This window comes from Cherax quadricarinatus, chromosome 2 (genome assembly GCF_038502225.1).
Source record: "Cherax quadricarinatus isolate ZL_2023a chromosome 2, ASM3850222v1, whole genome shotgun sequence".
NCBI lineage: Eukaryota > Metazoa > Arthropoda > Malacostraca > Decapoda > Parastacidae > Cherax > Cherax quadricarinatus.
The window spans coordinates 22,098,424-22,121,215 of record NC_091293.1 but is presented as its reverse complement, the minus strand read 5'-3'; the positions used below and the strand labels follow the sequence as shown (position 1 = coordinate 22,121,215).

General features: G+C 42.0%; 1 protein-coding gene across 2 annotated transcripts in view; it reads left to right on the top strand.

The window, feature by feature from the left end:
• The window catches only part of LOC128693591 (myb-like protein X), a 239,416-nt gene that overhangs the window by 200,011 nt on the left and 16,613 nt on the right, over positions 1-22,792 (top strand). For both annotated transcript variants that reach the window (XM_053783391.2, XM_070087622.1), the window contains exon 13: positions 21,488-21,618. In XM_053783391.2, the coding sequence (XP_053639366.2) occupies positions 21,488-21,618 (131 nt within the window). The remainder of the gene's footprint in view (positions 1-21,487; positions 21,619-22,792) is intronic.

Here is a 22,792-nt window from a genome sequence, read left to right as displayed (position 1 = left end):
GATGTTGAACTACAAGTCACCTGGCTACCGCAAGTCCTACAAAGTTGCCTGGCTACCACAAGTTCTACATGTCGCCTAGCTACCACAAGTCCTACAAGTCACCTGGCTACCACAAGTCCTACAAGTTGCCTGGCTACCACAAGTCCTACAAGTCACCTGGCTACCGCAAGTCCTACAAGCTGCCTGGCTACCACGAATCCTACAAGTCGCCTGGCTACCACAAGTCTTACAAGTCACCTGGCTACCACAAGTCCTGCAAGTCACCTGCGTACCACATCTCATATTTATTTTAATTTATTCTACTGTGGGGTGTATTTAGATGGATTAAGCAAAATGTCTATATTAACATTTTATATGACATTTAATGCACCTCAGAGTGCTTATTGTGTTATTATTATCATTATTAATGTAGCGTCTTCAAGACTAATAAGACACTCTTAGGGATTTTAATGTGTACCTGCATGCCAGCACAGTGTGTAAGTTTACTTAGGTACAGGTACGCATAAGCATAATTATCAGTTATAATAATAATGTTGTAGGTAGTAGGTTGGTAGACAGCAACCGCCCAGGGAGTTACTACCGTCCTACCAAGTGAGTGTAAAACGGAATCCTGTAATTGTTTTACATGATGGTAGGATAGCTGGTGTCTTTTTTCTGTCTCTTAAACATGCAAGATTTCAGGTATGTCTTGCTACTTCTATTTACACTTAGGTCACACTACACATACATGTCCAAGCATATATATACACACCCCTCTGGGTTTTCTTCTATTTTCTTTCTAGTTCTTGTTCTTGTTTATTTCCTCTTATCTCCATGGGGAAGTGGAGCAGAATTCTTCCTCTGTCAGCCATGCGTGTTGTAAGAGGCGACTCAAATGCTGGGAGCAAGGGCCTAGTAACCCCTTCTGTATAAATTACTAAATTTAAAAAAAGAAACTTTCATTTTTCTTTTTGGGCCACCCAGCCTTGGTGGGATACGGCCGATTTGTTGAAAAAAAAAATAATGATGTAGGTACAGTGGAACTTCAAAAATCGAACTTAATCCATTCCAGGAGCTAGTTTTAAATTCGAAAAGTCTGAAATTCGAAGCAATATTTCCCATAAATAATGGAAATATAATTAATCCGTTCCAGAAACCCAAAAATATTCACACAAAAAATACATTTTATAGAGATTAATTACAGTTTTACATACAACAAATACTATAGTTTTTAATTATGTATAGTAATACATATAAAATAACATTTTTACTTACCTTTGTTGAAGATTGGTGATGGCATCTGGAAGATAGGGAGGAGGAGAGAGGGAGTAGGGATTAGTGTTTGGAAGGAGAATCCTCCTCCATGAGGACTTCAGGTAAAGCCCTCTCTGGGATTTCTTTCCTTCTCTGTCTTTTAATGCCACTAGGACCAGCTTGAGAGTCACTGGACCCCTGTCTCACAAAATAACTGTCCACAGTCCTATGTTTCTGGTGCCTCTTTAACATTTCCCTAAAATGGGACATGGTTCTGTCACTGAACTTGTTGCAAAGATGGCTTGTTTCAGCTTGCTCAGGGTGGTAATTCTGCACAAACATTTGGGCATCATTCCACTCGGCACAAATCTCCTTAATCTTTGAAGAAGGCACCTCATCCACTCCCTCTTCCTCCTCCTCTGAAGCAAGTTCCTCAGCTGTGGTCTGATACTGCTCCAGATGAAGCTCTTGCAGCTCTTCAGTGGTTAGCTCTTCCCTGTGGTCCTCCACCAACTCTTCCACATCCTCACCACTCACCTCTAACCCCAGGGTGTTCCCCAATGCCACAATAGAGTCCACAACAGGCAGAGGGTGAGCTGGGTCAGGGTCAGGGTCAGCCTCAAACCCTTCAAAATCCCTCTTTTGGACACAATCTGGCCACAATTGTCTCCAAGCATAGTTCAAAGTCCTGGAAGTCACTCCCTCCCAAGCCTTACCTATAAGGCTTATGGAGTTGTAGATGTTGAAGTGATTCCTCCAGAACTCTCTTAGAGTCAACTTTGTGTCTGTGGTCCTCTTCAAGGGGGGCTCCTTGGCGTGGTGAAGAGGCTCTTGGTCTGAGGAATTAGACCTGTCGGTCTCCTTCCTCAGACCAAACCTAATTACCCCCCAATCCCCCCTTCCCTATCCCATCCTCCCCATCCTCCCCTTTTCCCTTTCCTCCTCCCCCTCCCCACCCCTCCCTTTTGCCCTTCCTCTTTTTGGCCTTTGGGATTTTTCCCACAGGCGCACTAGTTCCTAGGTAGGGGAAAGGGTACTGAGGTCCATCCCATTCCGTTGAGGTTCTTGGCAGTGGCGTAGTTTGCCGTGGAATCTGGGTCGCCTGGGGATGCCCCGATCCCTCTCCGGTATCCCGGAGAGTGGCTTTGGGTGTCTTTTGGGCGACGGGTGTATCTCCGGAAGCCACCTTTCGGATTCCGGGGTGGTGGCCGAAAGAGGTATGCTTTGTGGCGGATATCCGGCCACCCTCTCTTTTGTCCACCGAGGTAGCTCGGCAGATGTGAGGTTGTTATCCCGGATTGCTAGTTTACTGGCATGATGGGTAGGGTATGGCACGGGTTCCATGCTGCATCTATGCTACTAGCGGTGCTGAGGTCCTCTTGGGCGCGGAGGGAGATTTCTGGCCCTTTCATTCTTCCTAGGAACTATCCCTCCCCGGTCCCCCCTTTTTTTATTTTTTTTTTTATTTTTATTTTCTTTTCTTCTTTCTTTTTTTTCTTAAAAACAAAAAGAAAGAAGTAACCTAACCATGGCAGCCCCAGTCCATGAACCTGATACCCCTGGGCCCCTTCTTGATACTGCACCCCGTTCTGACCCCGCCTCGTCTTTGGACCACTCTTCAGACACTCCTCATGCCTCTGTACCTCTTTCCGGTGCTGTTTCCTCGCCCGCTTCAGGTACTGAGGTCTCGACTGACTCCTTCGATTTATCTGACCTCCGCTCTCCTTTGACTATGCTTCCGGCCTCTCCCTCTACGGTACGGCAATTTTCGAATCTCCGGCCCGTTCCACTATGGACAAACTCTGGTCCCACGGCTAAACGCCGACGACAATTACCTACTGATAATACTTCTCCACCTTCTCGTTCTTCTCAGAAAAGATCGATACGTCCTGCACTCCCTTTCCACACTCAGTTTCAGAATGCACAATGGACTAAATTCTCCACTTTACGACCGACTTCCTCTACTGCCTATCTTTCCGACCACAGTATTGGCAAGGCACTCCTACGCCATGTTAGTAAAGGTATTTCTTTTCATGCTCTTAAGAGCGGTACGCGCATCATCACTGTACAGAATGCTACCCAAGCTCATGATCTTTCTCTTCTTTCCCATATCGATACTGTTCCTATCACTATTGAAAAGCATCATTCCCTCAATTCTTGTAGTGGTACCGTCATTCTAACCCATACCATAGTTCAACAAAATTTCCAGACATGTGGCAATGGCTTTCTTGAACAGCTGGAACTCCAAGATCTCCCAATCCTCAAGGTAGACACTTATGTTCTTCCTGCCCGCGGGTGGAGACGATACCCTAGCAATGTGGCTTGTTTAACTTTTGACAGCCGTGAACTCCCATCCTCAGTTTATGTAGCAGGACATGGGTTACAAGTTCGAAAGGTGATCCCTACACCGCAACAGTGTAGAAATTGCTGGCGATTTGGCCATTCAGCGAAATATTGCAGATCCATAGCCGAATGCCCAGTCTGTGGTGCCGATGACCATTCTAATACGTCTTGCAATCGACCTCCCTCTTGCCTTAATTGTCACGAGGCTCACCCTTCGTACTCTCGCCATTGCCAAGTCTACTTAACCCTTTCAGGGTCCAAGGCCAAAATCTGAAGTCACGCACCAGTGTCCAAGAAATTTTGAAAAAAAAAAAATCATTTTTTCTTACAGAATTAAAGAGCATATTTTTGTGAAGGTAATAAAACAAAAAAAATTAGAATCTGATCAGTACTTACCAAGATACAGTGCCAAGAAGTTTGTAGAAAATGATGTGGTGGCGGCAACATCGACGAATTCCACATACGCGTATTATATTATTTTGTTGTTTTAGTTGTTTTTTCTTTACTTTTCCAATTTTTTTCTATTCCTACTAACATTTGGGGCCTGAGAGACCAATACTGTATATAATGTATATATATAAACTCTCTGTATTGAACACAATAACCGCACTAAAGTTATTATCATATTATTGTTTACCACTGTTGTTTATTACAATAAACATGCACAAATATTGTATAATACTAATGTTCTATCATATATTTACATATTTACAATCACTGGACATGGTTTTAGAACTGCTGGAGCTTGTGGAACTCCTTGAAACAAGGCACCATGCACAGAGGCACCTTACATTCCTCACACATAAACCGAGTGTCTTTGCGTCTTTGTTGCCGTCGTTTTGTTTGTGCACAGACAATGCATCTCTTCTGAGCAAATTTCTTTTGAGTTGAAGGAAGCTGTATTATGAAATGATCACCTTCTCTTCTCAAACGCTTGGGTATATTGTGATGAATTCGAGGACCATGTTGTATTGCAGGTGTTGTTACCTGGTACTTCATTATGAGTTGTCTGACAACAGACAAACAAAATTCACCATACGGTGGTCTGTTACCAGTCTTTATTTGGTACATATTATATGCATTCAGCATTGAAATGTCCATGAGATGGAAGAAAAGTTTCATGTACCACTTGTAACTCTTACGAACACAGTCAACAAAACCAATCTGCATGTCACACTTGTCAACCAAGCGCATGTTTTGTGTATAATCAATCACTGTCACTGGTTTTCGAATACGTTCATTAGTCACTCGATCAACTTTGCCACTGTCTTGCATTTCATTACGGTGAATGGTTGTCAACAATGTGACATCTCGTTTGTCATGCCACCGTAATGCCATGATGTCATTGGCAGTAAACACCTGCACGTCATCACCACGAACACATGCGTTGAGCCTGGGCATATGTTTACGATTAGAATGCACTGTGCCACACACATCTGTCTTGTTCACTCGCATGAAATCACTGAGTAATGGGCTTGTGTACCAGTTATCAGTATATAATGTATGGCCCTTACCAAGATAAGGTGCCATCATGTTTCTCACTACGTCACCTGATATACCCAATAACATCTTGGTATCTTTCAATGTTTTACTACCCGTGTATACAACAATATCCAACACCAGGCCACTGTCACAATCACAGAGTACAAACAATTTTATACCAAAGCGGTTCCTCTTGCTCGGTATATACTGCTTGAATGACAGTCTACCTTTGAACAAAATCAAAGACTCGTCAATTACAAGATTCTTGAATGGATAAAAGTATATCCTGAACTTTTGTTTGAGATACATGAAAACATTTCTAATCTTGTATAACCTGTCACTTCTGTCAGGCCTGGTTTTGTCAGAGAAGTGCAACATACGTAACAGTAAGATAAACCTGTTCACTGGTATTATTTCACTGAAGGATGGGGTACAAATTAGCCGATCTGTGGACCAGTATGCTTTTATATTATGCTTATAGACGTGAGGCATAAGCATTATTGTTGCAAAAAGCAAATACATTTCTGCAACAGCCGTCTCTTTCCACCTGTGTAGTCTTGACTGTGGTGATAAGATCGTATTTGCCATGGTGTACTGAAAATACTTATTACTTTCCCTGACAATAATTTCCATCAATGGCTGGTCAAAGAATAATTCAAAGAATTCCAGTTCATTGGCCGTGGTTCCAAGGGGACAGGTAGGTAGAATTCCACTTTGCGAGTCATCAAAGTGGTGAGGGCTGGGAACAAAATTGGGATTTTGCTGCCAATCCCAGATACGGTTTGCTGGTGGATACTGGACATCATAGGCTGGTTGTACGGGTGGTTGTGGCGGGCTGGTGGGTGACGCTCCGCTTTGTCCTTGAACTGACGAGTCAGCAGCGTGGGTTCCCGCGTGGCACAGCGAGTCACGCATGGCGGTGCCACTACCACCACCAGCCCCACTAACACCATCCACTGATGTCTGTGGCCCATCCATGCCAAGTGTAGCCACATCATCCTCACTATCACTACCTAAAACGGGTGTAGGGCCACGGGATGTACTCCGGGATGTACTCCGGGATGAACTCCGTCCCCTGGGCACAGCATAGGGTACACTACCCGAGCGCATGCGGCGGCGAACATACCGACGCTTCACTGGTGAATATGTTTCCTCACTATCACTACTCGAATGATCGTCGAGCGCAATAAAATCACAATCCACGTCAGAATCATCGTCATTACTGAAGTCAGAGGCCAGGCCACGGGAAAATATTAGTTTTCTCTTACGTTTAGGAACACCCAACGGTGAGTCACGAGTGCCCACACCAGAGGTAGAAGGTCGAGGATCGTCGGGGTTTTCTGCACTATTATCGATATCCTGGTCATTATTTTCGGTCACTAACTTATCAAAGCCGTAGAATTCGTCTTCATTTCCACTTCCATCAGTGTCAGAACTATCAGACAGGAAGAGGAGAGTCCCAATTTTCCGGGGAGTGAGAGCTGACTTGCGACGAGACATGGTGAACAAGGGTGACTGAGCCGGCGTTCCCACAATGCTATGCAGGCGCCTAGATTTTTTGTTTATGGCGCACACCCACGGCGCAGACCCATTCTCTCATATGTAGGCCTATGAGCACTTTCGCGCTAAATTTGACGGCGCTAGAATTTTGGCGTAGATCTACGGTTTGGACACTCACCGACCAGCCGTAGATCTACGGGACGGACCCTGAAAGGGTTAAATGAGCGGGAAATCCGCTACCTCAAAGAGGCAGAAGGTCTCCCTTATGCCATGGCAGTTTCTCATCTCCGCCTCCAAGGGAGACTACCTCGTGTTTCTTATTCCCATGTTTCAAAACGTCCCCCCACTTCTGGGGTCCCATCTTCTGCAGCCTCCTCTGTGGTTACCTCTCCCATAGTCACTCCTGTATCTAATTCTTTTGCTGTCCTAGGCTCAGACGTCCCTACTTCAGCGACTCAGTCTGTTCTCGCTTCTTCATGTTCTCCCTCACAAGCCTCAGTATCAATGAGATCGTACAACACCTCCTCCCAATCATCCTTCTACTTCTCAGAAGTCAAAAAAAGGTCCTTTAACCCCTCCTTCCCTTCTTCCACCACCTCATTTTACCTTCCCTGTCTCTGTACCTGGTCCTTCCCCTCTCACTGGCTCTGTTACAAGTGTAGAGGTTCACCCTCCTCGTACTGTACCTTCCTCCCCTGTTCCATTCCAAGTTTCTTCCTCTTCTGCCACCTCCCAGGTTTCTGCCTCTTCTGTCCCCTTCCACGCTTCTTCTCCAGTTCCCTCCACCCTTTCGCCCCCCACTACCTTGGTACAGTCCATTACAGTTCCAATCTTTACTCATCCTCCCCCTACCATCTCCAATATTGTCTCCCACACGATGTCTCTGAATTCCGAAACACTTGAAGCAATCTCTGAATATATTGCAGAGACCAAACCATCAATGGACACTGATCCACCCTCTGTTCCTTCTCTCTCCTCTCCTCCATCTGCGCAACTCCTTTCTTCACAGCGCACCGTTCCTTCGCTGCTTGAACGTTTTCCGCTGCCTCCGCATGTGGATTTTTCTAACCCCTCTAGTCCGTAGGAACCCTTACCTGCGGATTTCAGATATCTTTATCATTGCCAGTCATGGCCTATTTACAGTGGAATATACGCGACCTCAGGGGTAATCGGGGTGAGCTTCAGATGTTACTCTCCCAGTTTTCCCCTGTTGGTGTTTGCTTACAGGAACCAAAATTACACTCTGCTGTTATCTATCCCATCTCAGGCTATAATTTATTGTATTCTTCAGATCCTTTTCCTGATGGGACCTTTAATGAAAGTGCCCTTCTTCTACGCACTGATATTCCGTACCATCAGCTATTTGTTCGTACTTCGCTGCATGACACAGCAGCCCGTATCCACTTGCATAGGTGGTATACGCTCTGTTCTCTATATCTCTCTCCTTCTCGGGCATTATCTATTCCGGATATTGCCTTTCTTGTTTCGTCATTATCGCCACCGCTTCTGTTACTTGGCGATTTTAATGCCCATCATTTCCTCTGGGGGGGGGTCTTACTGTGATTCCCGTGGCATTCAGTTAGAGGCTTTTCTTGCTACCCATCCCCTGCATGTTTTAAATACAGGTACTCACACTCATTTTGATCCTCGGACTCTCACTCTCTCTTGCATCGATCTCTCAGTCTGCTCTTCCTCCGCCGCATTAGACTTCACCTGGTCTGTTCTCCCGGATTTACATGACAGCGATCATTTCCCAATCATTCTTACTTCCCCTTCATATTCACCACCTCTTCATATCCCACGCTGGCAATTTGATCAGGCAAATTGGAACCTTTACTCACAACTAACTGTTTTTAGAGAGGTTCCTTCTTCGTCCTCCATTGATGAGCTTTTACACCTCTTCTCGTCCTCCGTTTTAACCGCAGCTTCTCATTCTATACCCCAAACTTCGGGCAGGGATTCTCAGAAATGCATGCCTTGGTGGTCTCCTGCTTGTGCTCGTGCAGTACGTTTGAAACGCGCTGCATGGGGCAGGTACCGGTACAATAGAACCACGGAGAGACTTCTTGATTTTAAGCAGAACCGTTCGATCGCTCGCCGTGTCATCCGTGACGCTAAACGCACTTGCTGGAGAGATTATGTCTCCACCATCACCTCTGCTTCCTCTATGAGTGCAGTCTGGAAAAAAGTATGAAAACTGAGTGGTAAATATTCTCCTGACCCGGCTCCTGTTCTGCAGGTTGCCGGTGTTGATATAGCAAACCCACTAGATGTTGCCAATGAAATTGGCAATCATCTGGTCCGTATTTCTCAGGGGCTCCATCTATGCCCCTCATTTCTTTCCTCAAAGTCTGCCAGAGAGTTAACACCCTTAGACTTTTCTTCTCTCAGAGAAGAACAGTATAATGTGCCTTTTACACTTCAAGAACTGGAGGCAACACTCTCAGCTTGCCGATCATCGGCAGCTGGGCCCGACGACATTCATATTCGTATGCTACAACATTTACATCAGTCCTCCCTTGCAGTCCTATTACGCCTTTTCAATCTTATTTGGTCACAAGGAGTTCTTCCACAGCTGTGGAAATCTGCCATTGTTCTCCCTTTCCGCAAACCAGGCACTACGGGACATGACGCCTCCCACTATCGTCCCATTGCTCTTACCAGTGCAGTTTGCAAAGTGATGGAACGCCTGGTAAATAGACGTTTAGTGTGGTATTTAGACACACACAACAGTCTCTCCACTCATCAATATGGCTTTCGTAAGGGACATTCTACCATAGATCCCTTACTACGCTTGGATATGTATGTTCGTAATGCCTTTGCGAATAACCACTCAGTTATTACCATATTTTTTGACCTTGAGAAGGCATATGACACAACTTGGAGGTACTATAATATTTTGCCCCAAGCCCACTCCTTAGGCCCCCAAGGCAATCTACCATCCTTCCTTAACCCTTTCAGGGTCCAAGGCCCAAATCTGGAGTCACGCACCAGTGTCCAAGAATTTTCAAAAAAAAAATTTGTTATTTTTTCTTATGAAATCGTAGAGAATCTTTTTGTGAAGATAATAAAACAAAAAGTACGAAATTTGGTGGAAAACTGACGAAATTATGCTCTCGCGAATTTTGATGTGTCAGCGATATTTACGAATCGGCGATTTTGCCGACTTTGACTCCCATTTTAGGCCAATTACATTATTCCAATCAACCAAATTCTTAGCTATTTCACTAGTATTACTTCTATTCTATCGATTGAGCACAAGAAATCGCCAAGTCAACTGTTTCAACTACAAAATAAAGTGATCGGAAATTGTTAATTTGGCCAATTTTACACAAAGTTCAAAATATTCCAATTTCAAAATAGGGTCCAGAATGAACAATGTAGGCATTCCTGGCACTAAACTAACATTTTCTCTGTTCATTAGTTATGTTTTGAGGCTTTACAAATAAATTCCATTTTGATTTTTTATTCACATAATGAATTTTTATTCACACCAAAAAATAGAAGATTTACTGTTATACAATACTGTAATAATTGTATAAATATCATCACCATATTTGTGAATGTATATTAGATCCACCAGCTGACGTGTATTAGACGTGTGAGGTCGCTTGTTTACTCTTGAATATCGGCAAAAATTTAACATTTCCGCTACTTTGAACTCAGTTTCAAGTCATTTCCAATGCTAAAACCAATCAAAATCATCTCTATTTCTGTAATATGTCTTCCATTCTATCAAATGAGACCAAGAAATCGCAAATACAACTATAAAAAACATACGAAAAAACACTGCAAAGTTGCTGTTTTAATCGAAAAATCATGATTTCATTTTTTTTCTCTCATTATACACAGTGTGCTGCAGGATCTGTTTTATGTGGTGCACACATACCACATAGATGTATTCTCTCATATCTAGGCCCAAATGTACCACTCACAGTTTATCAGAGTGAGCTGAGCTCATGGCGTAGATCTACGGTTTGGACCCTGAACGTAAAGCCGTAGATCTACGGGATGGACCCTGAAAGGGTTAAGAACTTTTTAACTGATAGACATTTCCGTGTTCGGGTTAATAATGTGCTCTCCCCGGACTTTATCCAAGCTGAAGGTGTCCCCCAGGGATGTGTTCTGAGCACAACACTTTTTCTCCTTGCTATTAATGATTTGGCCTCTAGTCTTCCATCAAATATTTGGTCATCACTCTATGTTGATGACTTCGCTATTGCCTGTACAGGCGCTGACTGTCACCTCATTACAGTTTCTCTCCAGCATGCGGTCGACCGTGTTTCCAATTGGGCCACCACATATGGGTTTAAATTTTCCAACACTAAAACCCACCAAATTACTTTCACTAGATGCTCTGTCATCTCCGATCATCCTTTGTACCTCTATGGCTCCTGTATCCCTGAACGTGATACAGTCAGGTTTCTGGGCCTCCCCTTTGACCGTAGGTTATCCTGGAAACCTCACATTACCTTTCTGAAGGCAACTTGTCACAGCCGGCTGATCCTTCTTAAAACCCTTTCTCATCTTTCATGGGGAGCTGATCGTCGAACCCTCCTTCGCCTACATTCCACCCTCATTTTGTCGAAACTTGATTATGGTGACCAGATCTATTCAGCGGCATCTCCTGCTACTCTCTCTAGCCTTAACCCCATTCATCACCAAGGATTACGTTTGTGCCTTGGTGCTTTTCGCTCTTCTCCTGTTGAGAGCCTCTATGTAGAAGCGAACGTTCCATCCTTATCCGATCGCCGTGATACCCATTGCCTTCGCTACTATGTACGCTCTCATGAACTCCGCAATCCTTCCATTTATAGAATGGTCACTGATATTAGTAGACATTCTTTATTTGTTCGCCGCCCCTGTTTACTCCGTCCCTTCTCTCTTCACCTTCATTCGCTCTTGTCTTCTCTTCAGTTACCACCTTTCTATGTTCATGTAGCATCTCACTTTTCCCTACCCCCCTGGGAAGTTCCAGCTGTTCGAGTCTGTTCTTTCTCTCTCCCTTGCTCGAAAGCCCAACTGTCTATGGTCGCTTCCCGCTCTCTTTTTCTTGACCACTTCCACTCTCATTCTCATGCCATTGGTGTGTACACAGATGGCTCCAAGTCTTCTGATGGCGTAGGATTCGCAGCAGTGTTTCCGGACAGCGTCATACGAGGGCATTTACTATCTTCGGCTAGTATTTTTACTGCTGAATTGTATGTCATTCTTGCAGCACTTATCCGTATTGCATCTATGCCTGTGTCATCATTTGTGGTTGTCTCAGACTCCCTTAGTGCTTTACAGGCTATACAGAAATTTGATACACCTCACCACTTAGTCCTCCGTATCCAACTTTGGCTACGCCGCATCTTTACCAAGCATAAAGATATTGTTTTTTGTTAGGTCCCTTGTCATGTTGACGTACAGGGCAATGAACAGGCAGACACTGCTGTGCGGTCAGCAGTACATGACCTACCAGTTTCATAAAGAGGTATTCCATTTACGGGCTATTTTGCTGCAATAGCTACCCACCTTCACACCCGTTGGCAACAACGTTGGTCTACTATGCTCGGTAACAAACTTCAATCTATTAAACCGAGTACAGTGGATCCCTTCATAACGATATTAATCCGTTCCTGAGAACTCATTGTTATTTGAAATTATCATTATGCGAATGAATTTTCCCCATAAGAAATAATGGAAATCAAATTAATCCGTGCAAGACACCCCAAAGTATGAAAAAAAAAAATTTACCACATGAAATATTAATTTTAATACACACAAACTGAAAAAGACATGCACAGCTACATGACACTTACCTTCATTGAAGATCTGGTGATGATTGATGGGATGGGAGGAGGAGAGAGTCTTAGTGTTTAGAAGGGGAATCCCCTTCCATTAAGACTTGAGGTGTCAAGTCCTTTTCTGGGGTTACTTCCCTTCTTCTTTTAATGCCACTAGGACCAGCTTCAGAGTCACTGGACTTCTGTCACACAACATATCTGTCCATAGAGGCCTGTACCTCCCGTTCCTTTATGACTTTCCTAAAGTGTTTCACAACATTGTCAGTGTAATAGTCACCAGCACGGCTTGCAATAGCTGTGTTAGGGTGATTGTCATCAAAAAAGGTTTGCACTTTAAGCCACATTGCACACATTTCCTTAATCTTTGAAGTAGGCAACTTCTTCAATTTCTCTCTCTCCTCCTCCAAAGCAGTTTCCTCAGGTCTGGCCTCATGCTGATGAATATGATCTAGCAGCTCATCAGTGGTTAGTTCGTCATTGTCCTCCTCCACCAACTCTTCCACATCATCCCCACTAACCTCCAACCCCAAGGACTTTCCCAATGCCACAATGGATTCCTCAACTGGCATAGGATTCCCAGGGTTAGCCTCAAACCCTTCAAAATCCCTTTGGTCTACACATTCTGGCCACAGTTTCTTCCAAGCAGAGTTCAAGGTCCTCTTAGTCACTCCCTCCCAAGCCTTACCTATAAGGTTTACACAATTGAGGATATTAAAGTGCTCTCTCCAAAACTCTCTTAGAGTCGATTGAGTTTCTGAGGTCACTACAAAGCACCTTTCAAACAGAGCTTTTGTGTACAGTTTTTTGAAGTTTGCAATAACCTGCTGGTTCATGGGCTGCAGGAGAGGAGTGGTATTAGGAGGCAAAAACTTCACCTTAATGAAGCTCATGTCCCCACAAAGTTGCTCTGCCACTTCTGTAGGATGACCAGGGGCATTGTCTAACACCAGGAGGCACTTAAGGTCTAATTTCTTTTCAGTTAGGTAATTTTTCACATTGGGGGCAAATGCTTGGTGTAACCAGTCATAGAAAAAGTCCCTAGTGACCCATGCCTTACTGTTTGCCCTCCACAGCACACACAAATTAGCCTTGAGGATATTCTTTTGCCTGAACGCTCTGGGAGTTTCAGAGTGATACACTAATAAAGGCTTCACTTTGTAATCACCACTAGCATTGGAACACATTAACAGAGTAAGCCTGTCTTTCATAGGCTTATGTCCTGGGAGTGCCTTTTCCTCCTCAGTAATGTAGGTCCTGCTTGGCATTTTATTCCAAAACAGGCCTGTTTCATCACAATTAAACACTTGTTCAGGTTTCAGTCCTTCACTGTCTATGTACTCCTTGAATTTATGCACATATTTTTCAGCTACTTTGTGGTCCGAACTGGCAGCCTCACCATGTCTTATCACACTATGTATGCCACTACGCTTCTTAAATCCCTCAAACCAACCTTTGCTGGCCTTAAATTCACTCACATCATCACTAGTTGCAGGCATTTTTTTAATTAAACCCTCATGCAACTTCCTAGCCTTTTCACTTATGATCACTTGAGAGATGCTATCTCCTGCTATCTATTTTTCATTTATCCACACCAATAAGAGTCTCTCAACATCTTCTATCACTTGCGATCTCTGTTTCGAAAACACAGTTGAACCTTTGGCAAGAACAGCTTCCTTGATTGCCGTTTTCTTGGACACAATAGTAGCGATGGTTGATTGGGGTTTACTATATAACCTGGCCAGCTCGGAGACACGCACTCCACTTTCATACTTAGCAATGATCTCTTTCTTCATCTCTATAGTAATTCTCACCCTTATTCCTGTAGGGTTGGCACTAGAAGCTTTCATGGGGCCCATGGTCACTTATTTTGCAGATAAAATCACCAAAAACACTGTAATAATACGAAATGTTCCGATTGTATGCTTGGATGTTACCGCGGAGGCTGGCTGGTAAACAATGCCACCAGCGGAACATGTGAGGCTGGCTCAGGCCGCACATTAGACGCGTCTCGGATGAATAGCGTTGAGCGGGTTTTTTAGCGGTATGCGAGGCAAAATCTTAGCGATAAAATGTATCAGTATGCGGATTTAACGTTATGTGATGCCAACGGTATGCGGGGATCCACTGTATAGGTTACTGGCCGTCTTCTTGTCACCAGTGTCGAGATTGGGAGACTGCTCTCTCCCGTCTTCGCATTGGCCATACTCGTCTTACTCATGGATATCTCATGGAGAGGCGCCCTGCTCCTCTCTGTGAGAATTGCCAGGCTCCATTATCAGTCATCCACATTCTGTTGGACTGCCCACTTTATCAACGAGCACGCTGAATTTACCTCCGTCGTCGTCTTCGCTCTGCTGCTCTCTCTTTACCTTCCCTTCTCGTTGATGGACCCACCTTTCATCCGGACTCTCTCATTGACTTTTTGACAACAACTGACTTACTTCACAAACTCTGATGCCTCCAGCCCTTTCTACCTCAATCTGTTGCTACCCTCTACCCCCGCACTATCCCCTGCCCTGCTGTTTTCTGTAACCTACTGATCATCCCTCCCCCCTTCTGCCACCCAATACCCTCACTTCCTTCCCTACCCTGCAGCGCTGTATAGCCCTTGTTGCTTAGCGCTTCTTTTTTATTATAATAATAATAATAATGTGTCTGTGGTCACTTCAAAGCACTTTTCAAACACTGCTTTTGTGTAGAATTTTTTGAAGTTAGAAATGACCTGCTGGTCCATGAGCTGGAGGAGAGGAGTGGTGTTAGGAGGCAAGAACTTCACTTTTATAAAGCTGAAGTCCTTAGACAAGAGGTCTAATAAGTTTGGAGGATGAGCAGGAGCATTGTCCATTAACAGGAGGCACTTGAGTGGCAATTTCTTTTCCTGGAGGCATTTTTTCACACTGGGGCCAAACACTTCATAGACCCACTCTTTGAAAATTTGTCTTGTGACCCATGCCTTATGATTAGCTTTCCACAAGACATAACTTGTTCTTAAAGACATCGTTTTTCTTAAACACTCTGGGATTTTCTGAATGATACACAAGTAAAGGCTTCACTTTAAAATCACCACTAGCATTAGGACAACAAAAGAGTAAGCCTGTCTTTCATAGGCCTCTGTCCTGGCAGTGCATTTTCCTCCTGTGTGATGAAGTTCCTTTTTGGCATTTTCTTCCAAAACAAGCCTGTTTCGTCACAATTAAACACTTGTTCAGGTTTGAATTCTTCACTGTCTATGTACCCCTTAAACTCCTGTACAAACTTCTCAGCCGCCCATTTGTCTGAACTGGCTGCCTCACCATGTTGTACAACATTGTGTATGCCACTACGCTTCTTAAATCTGTCAAACCAGCCTCTGCTGGCCTTAAATTCACTATCAGCACTGGTTTCAGGAGTTTTCTGTACCAGATCGGCATGCAACTTCCTTGCCTTTTCACAAATAATCATCTCTGAAACACTATCACCTGCAATCTCTTTATCCTTGATCCACACCAGCAACAACTTCTCAACCTCTTCAACTATTTGTGGTCTTTTTTTGGTTAGCATATTAACACCTTTCGCAACATCAGCTTCCTTGATTTGTTCTTTCTTTGCCAGGATAGAACCGATGGTCGACTTGTTTTTCCCATACATCCTGGCAAGCTCAACAAGTCTCACACCACTCTCATACTTCTGTATTATTTGCTTCTTCACATCTATGGTGTTTCTCACTTTCTTTACCACAGGGGTACCACTAGCAAGTTTCTTTGGGCCCTTGGTAGCTTATTTCACAGTCCCATAAGCACTAAACACAAAGAAATAACCGTAAAATGCGTGAATGAGAGCGCAGGTTAGTGTTCACTCGAGCATAAACAAAGCTAGATTGCTCACGGTGCCTGCACAGGGACGCGGACAGAGCAGGCTGGCAGACAGGTCCCGTACCCGGCGGTCCGAAAATAGGGGCACGTTCGATAATAGGGACACAGTTTGTCCGAAAAAATGGTCCTATTTTCGAAACGTTCGATATGTGATACGTTCGATTTTTGAGGCTCCACTGTATGTAGTCCGCCTGGGCTACATACCCACACTTACCCACATAGCTACATGATATTTAATGTGGCCCAGAGCCATATTATTACCATCGACATACCATGTTCAATGAGTTTAATCATTTCTATCAGCTACCTTTAGATGTCATCATAAACAAATGGAGAAGTAATGAATAATTCATGCCGAGAATTGTAAACAAAAGTGTTATGTATTAAGGGGAGTGACGTAATGTTTTCTCTCCGCCCAGCTACCACACCTTCATAGTATATAAGCATAAAATGTTTATACTGTACAGTGGATCCCTGGATTAAGTCGTCATCGGAATAAGTAATGTTCGGAATAAGTGACTTTTTTCCGTCAAAATATTGGCTCGGTGAACGTCACTGAATTCGGTATAAGTCATTCGTCCGACACGCCATGTACAGCCAGTGTGCCATTGTTTATTAGCCAGTGAGGACGATCCCACACTTTCATATGATACATTTTGTAATATTCCATTCATTTTAGTGATTGTAACTGCTAAATAAGTCACCATGGGCCCAAAGAAAGCTTCTAGTGCCGGCCAACCCTTTGGTAAAGGGCTGAGAGAGAGAGGGGAGAATGTGCCTTTCTCAGTGATTCTGCAATATGTACGATACTAAAGCAGCAGGAGTCGATAAGGCCAGCATTGAAGTGTAGCATTAACAGTGTAGCAAGTAAGTTAAGCAATTAATTGATAGAAAAAGGACAGCACAAAACTGACTCCTCCAATGTTGGAGGTATATAGGGCTACTGACTAACACCGCTGCCTCTGCTGCTGCCTTCACCACCACTATGTAAGGCTTATTTTTCAGTGGCCCTTATACACCCAACAAGAAACAACACACCACAACTCGTGACATTCTTAATTATTTATTATTTTTTTTTTATTATCACACTGGCCGATTCCCACCAAGGCAGGGTGGCCCGAAAAAGAAAAACTTTCACCATCATTCACTCCATCACTGTCTTGCCAGAAGGGTGCTTTACACTACAGTTTTTAAACTGAAACATTAACACCCCTCCTTTTATTCATTCTAGAGTATATATCATGTTTCTATGTTATTAATATTGTTTATTATGTTATAATAAGTGAATAAAGTGAATACAGGAAAGAGTAAGGTTATGAGGATAACAAAAAGATCAGGTGATGAAAGATTGGATATCAGATTGGAGGGGGAGAGTATGGAGGAGGTGAATGCATTCATATTCAGTAGGGCCCCGCTTTACGGCATTTCACCTTATGGCATTCCGCTAATATGGACATTTCATGTTATGACCAAAACTATATGGCTCCCCCCTCCCACCTGACTTTCTAATATGGTGACCATGCACCTCTAGGTTTGTTTACATTCTGTATGAGTACTGCGTCTCTCCATTATGTCTGGAAACTTTCCAAATTTTCAAATGTTTTAAAGTTATTTCATACAGTGGTACCCCGAGCTTTGGCCTAAATCGTTCCAGAAGGCTGTTCGAGTGCCATTACTGAACAAATTTGTTCACATGAGGAATAATGTAAATTAGATAAGTCCATTTCAGACCCCAAAAATACACTTACAAAAGCACTCTCAGTAATACACTTACATAATTGTTCGAGTTAGAAGCTGTACGAAACTTGGGGCACCACTGTATTTTATATATATTCTGATAATTATACTCGTATATACCTGTACCTAAATAAACTTACACGCTGTAATGGTGTGCAGATACATATTAACCCTTAACCCTTTCAGGGTCCAAGGCCCAAATCTGGAGTCACGCACCAGTGTCCAAGATATTTCAAAAAAAAAATTTGTTATTTTTTCTTATGAAATCGTAGAGAATCTTTTTGTGAAGGCAATAAAACAAAAAGTACAAAAATTGGTGGAAAATTGACGAAATTATGCTCTCGCGAATTTTGATGTGTCAGCGATATTTACGAATCGGCGATTTTGCCGACTTTGACTCCCATTTTAGGCCAATTACATTATTCCAGTCAACCAAATTCTTAGCTATTTCACTAGTATTACTTCTATTCTATCGATTGAGCACAAGAAATCGCCAAGTCAACTGTTTCAACTACAAAATAAAGTGATCGGAAATTGTTAATTTGGCCAATTTAACACAAAGTTCAAAATATTCCAATTTCAAAATAGGGTCCAGAATGAACAATGTAGGCATTCCTGGCACTAAACTAACATTTCCTCTGTTCATTAGTTATGTTTTGAGGCTTTACAAATAAATTCCATTTTGATTTTTTATTCACATAATGAATTTTTATTCACACCAAAAAATAGAAGATTTACTGTTATGCAATACTGTAATAATTGTATAAATATCATCACCATATTTGTGAATGTATATTAGACCCACCAGCTGATGTGTATTAGACGTGTGAGGTTGTTTGTTTACTCTTGAATATCGGCAAAAATTTAACATTTCCGCTACTTTGAGCTCAGTTTCAAGCCATTTCCAATGCTAAAACCAATCAAAATCATCTCTATTTCTGTAATATGTCTTCCATTCTATCAAATGAGACCAAGAAATCGCAAATACAACTATAAAAAACATACGAAAAAACACTGCAAAGTTGCTGTTTTAATCGAAAAATCATGATTTCATTTTTTTTCTCTCATTATGCACAGTGTGCTGCAGGATCTGTTTTATGTGGTGCACACATACCACATAGATGTATTCTCTCATATCTAGGCCCAAATGTACCACTCACAGTTTATCAGAGTGAGCTGAGCTCATGGCGTAGATCTACAGTTTGGACCCTGAACGTAAAGCCGTAGATCTACGGGACGGACCCTGAAAGGGTTAAACTGTCCAGACGTAGATCTACATCCACGTGTGGGGGGGGCTCCAAATGTAGATCTTTGTTTTTTTTTACATGTTTTCAAATGGGGAAAATAAAGGTCGGAACGCTACGCACATGAATGTAGATATACATTTGGACAGTTTAAGAGTTAAAAGCCCTAAGAGTGTCTCATCAGTCATGAAGACGCCATATTAATAATTTTTTTTTTTTAACAAACCGGCCATATCCCACCAATATGCAATAATAATCACTCTGAGGTGCATTAAATGTTGTATATTACATTAATATGCAGATTTTCATTAATCCATCTATGATATTTTTCAAAATTATATAATAAACACACTACATAACATATAAATATGATAAATACACCCCACAGTAGAATAAATTGACATAAATATGAGATGTTTTTCCATTCACTTTGCCGGAGTGTTGGAAAGAATACCGCTTTCTGTAGTTCAGCACCGAAGAAAATGTGTACACAATAGTATTACTGGGGTAACTGTAGAAAATTATTCGTTTTGTATGCCTTCACTTAGAGCATCATTCTTTCTAAAAACAGCTCTATTTATTCTACTGTACCAATGTGGAGACAACTTGTACACAATGTAAGGTGTTTGTATTATGATATAAGCTTCACAAACATGGAACTGAACGTGTATCAACCATAACCAGATGTTTTTGTCTGCTTGTTTACATGCTTCATGTCTGTTCTCTTTCATTTACTTGTTCTCTCTCTCTTGTTTATTCGTTTTATCTCGTTTACTCACCTCTCACCCTACATTAGGACTACAAATATTTTAAGGTAAATAATGAGTGTAATGTATGTGCATTTTATTGCTCTAGGACACTTTAAATGCATGTGGGTGGGGTGGCCAGGAGGGCTACCTTACCTACCACACCTGACTTCTTACAATAAACACTACTCATCTCTCACCCTACATTAAGACTACAAATATTTTAAGTTAAGTAATGAGTGTACTGTATGTATTTTACTTTATTGTTTTTTAAATGCCTAGCTCTATTGCTAACTTAATATATGTTAGTGTAAACTTGTTATCTGGCATTTATAAGTGGAAAAAATGGCATTCTGCTTTCCGGTGATGTCCACTTTCCAGCGATAGCCTGGAACCTTACCTCCCATATAAGTAGAGCCCTATTGTATTTGGGAGTGGACATGTCAGCAGATGGGTCTGTGAAATTGAGGTGAATCATAGAATTGATGAGGGGGGAAAAAGGTGAGTGGTGCACTGAGGAGTCTGTAGAGACAAAGAGCATTAGCCATGGAAGCAAAGAGGGGAATGTATGAAAGCATAGTTATACCAACACTCTTATATGGATGTGCAGCATGGGTGGTGAATGTTGCAACAAGGAGAAGGCTGGAGGCAGTGGAGATGTCATGTCTGAGGGTAATGTGTGGTGTGAATATTTTGCAGAGAATCCATAGTTTTCAAAATTAGGAGGAGGTATGGGTTTACTAAAAGTATTATCTAGAGGGCTGAGGAGGGGTTGTTGAGGTGGTTCGGACATTTAGAGGGGATGGAATGAAATAGAATGACTTGGAGAGCGTATAAATCTAGTGGAAGGAAGGCAGGGTAGGGGTTGGCCTAAGAAAGGTTAAAGGGAGGGGGTAAAGGAGGTTTTTGTCTGCGAGGGGCTTGGACTTCTAGCAAGCATGCATGAGCGTGTTCGATAGGAGTGAGTGGAGACAAACAGTTTTTAGGACTTGATGTAATGTTGGAGTGTGAGCAAGGTAACATTTATGAAGCAATTCAGGAAAACCAGCAGGCTGGACTTGAGTCCTGGAGGCGGGAAGTACAGTGTGCACTGAAGAAGGGGTGTTAATGTTTCAGTTTTATAACTGTAGTATAAGCAGGCCTCTGTCAAGACAATGATGGAGTGAAGGGTGGTGAAAGTTTTTCTTTTTCGGGCCACCTTGCCTTGGTGGGAAACAGCTGATGTGTTAATAAAAAAAGTATAGTTAATGTATAAATTTTTGGTATGGCTTACATCTATGTGCAGTTAAGTCTTGTTCACCAGTCATCCTTACCATTTTCCTTTTTCTATAGTCATTTATTATTTTTATACAAAATTAGTGTGATTTTTCTGTGAATAAAGAATTGAAATTAGTGACAAACTTTATTGTAGTTCATTCATTTTAGATTTATTTCATAAATTTCAGAGAAATTAGTCATAGAAAAGTTCTAATTTGCTCTTTATCACTTTGTGGTTGATTAAATGTAATGTTTTTGGTTAAAATAAGCATACCTTCCTAATTATATATTTTTATCTTTACTAGGACAAATCTGCAGTTTCAGCAATGGAAGAAGTTTTATCTGACACTGATGATACAAAGAAAAATAACAAGAGTTCATCAGATATTCAGAAGGATGATGGAGGGAGAAGTGATATGGATAACACAGGGAACAGGTGAGTAGGCATCCCTAAACCCCTTAACTCTCCAAATGTAGATCTATGTTCTTTCACCAAGTGCTCCGAATATTTTGATTCTTTAACCCTTTGGGGGTTTCGGACGTACTAGTACGTCTTACGACCCAGGGTTTTTGACGTACAGTAGGGCCCCACTTTACGGCGTTTCACTTTACGGTGTTCCGCTAATACGGTCATTTCAAATTATGACCAAAACCCGCTATACGGCTCCCCCCACCAGACTTTCTAATACGGTCACTGCGCCCCGCCCGGTTTGTTTACATTCTCTGTGAGATCTGTAAGCAATAAGTCTCTCCATTTTGTCTGGAAACTCCAAAATTTCAAGTGTTTTTAAAAGTTATTTCATATTTTATGTATACTCTGATAATTATACTTATGTATACCTGTACCTAAATAAACTTACATACTGTGCTGGCATGCAGGTACACATTAAAATCAGTAAGAGTGTCTTATGTCTCCAGACGTCATATTAGTAATGATAATAATAATCATCGAGTCATTTATATGTCGTATATTACGTTAATATACGCATTTTTCATTAATCCATCTATGATATTTTTTCAAAATTATATAATAAACACGATGCATAACATATAAATATGATAAATGCACCCCACAGTAGAATAAATAAACATAAATGTGAGATGTGGTAGCAGACGACTTGCACAAGTGACGCCATATTAGAAATAATAATAATAATAATAATCACCGAGTCTCATTAAATGTCGTATATTACGTTAATATACACATTTTCATTAATCCATCCATGATATTTTTTTCAAAATTATATAATAAACACGATACATAACATATAAAGATGATAAATACACCCCACAATAGAATAAATATGAGATGTGGTAGCCATATAACTTGTACAAGCGACGGCAAGAATAACATTTTCTCTAATCTAACATAAGAGAAAATGTGTTACTGGGGGTAACTGTAGAAAATTATTCCTTTCGTATGTATGTAAGTTTATTTAGGTATACACAAATACAGTTACGTAGATTATCATACATAACAACATATGTGTAGAGAACCCAGGATAACCCAAAAAAGTCAGACAGAGTGACTTATTTCCATTGCCTTCACTCAGAGCATCATTTCTTCTCAAAATGATGTTACATGAGAATGGGAGTGTTCTTCTTTATTT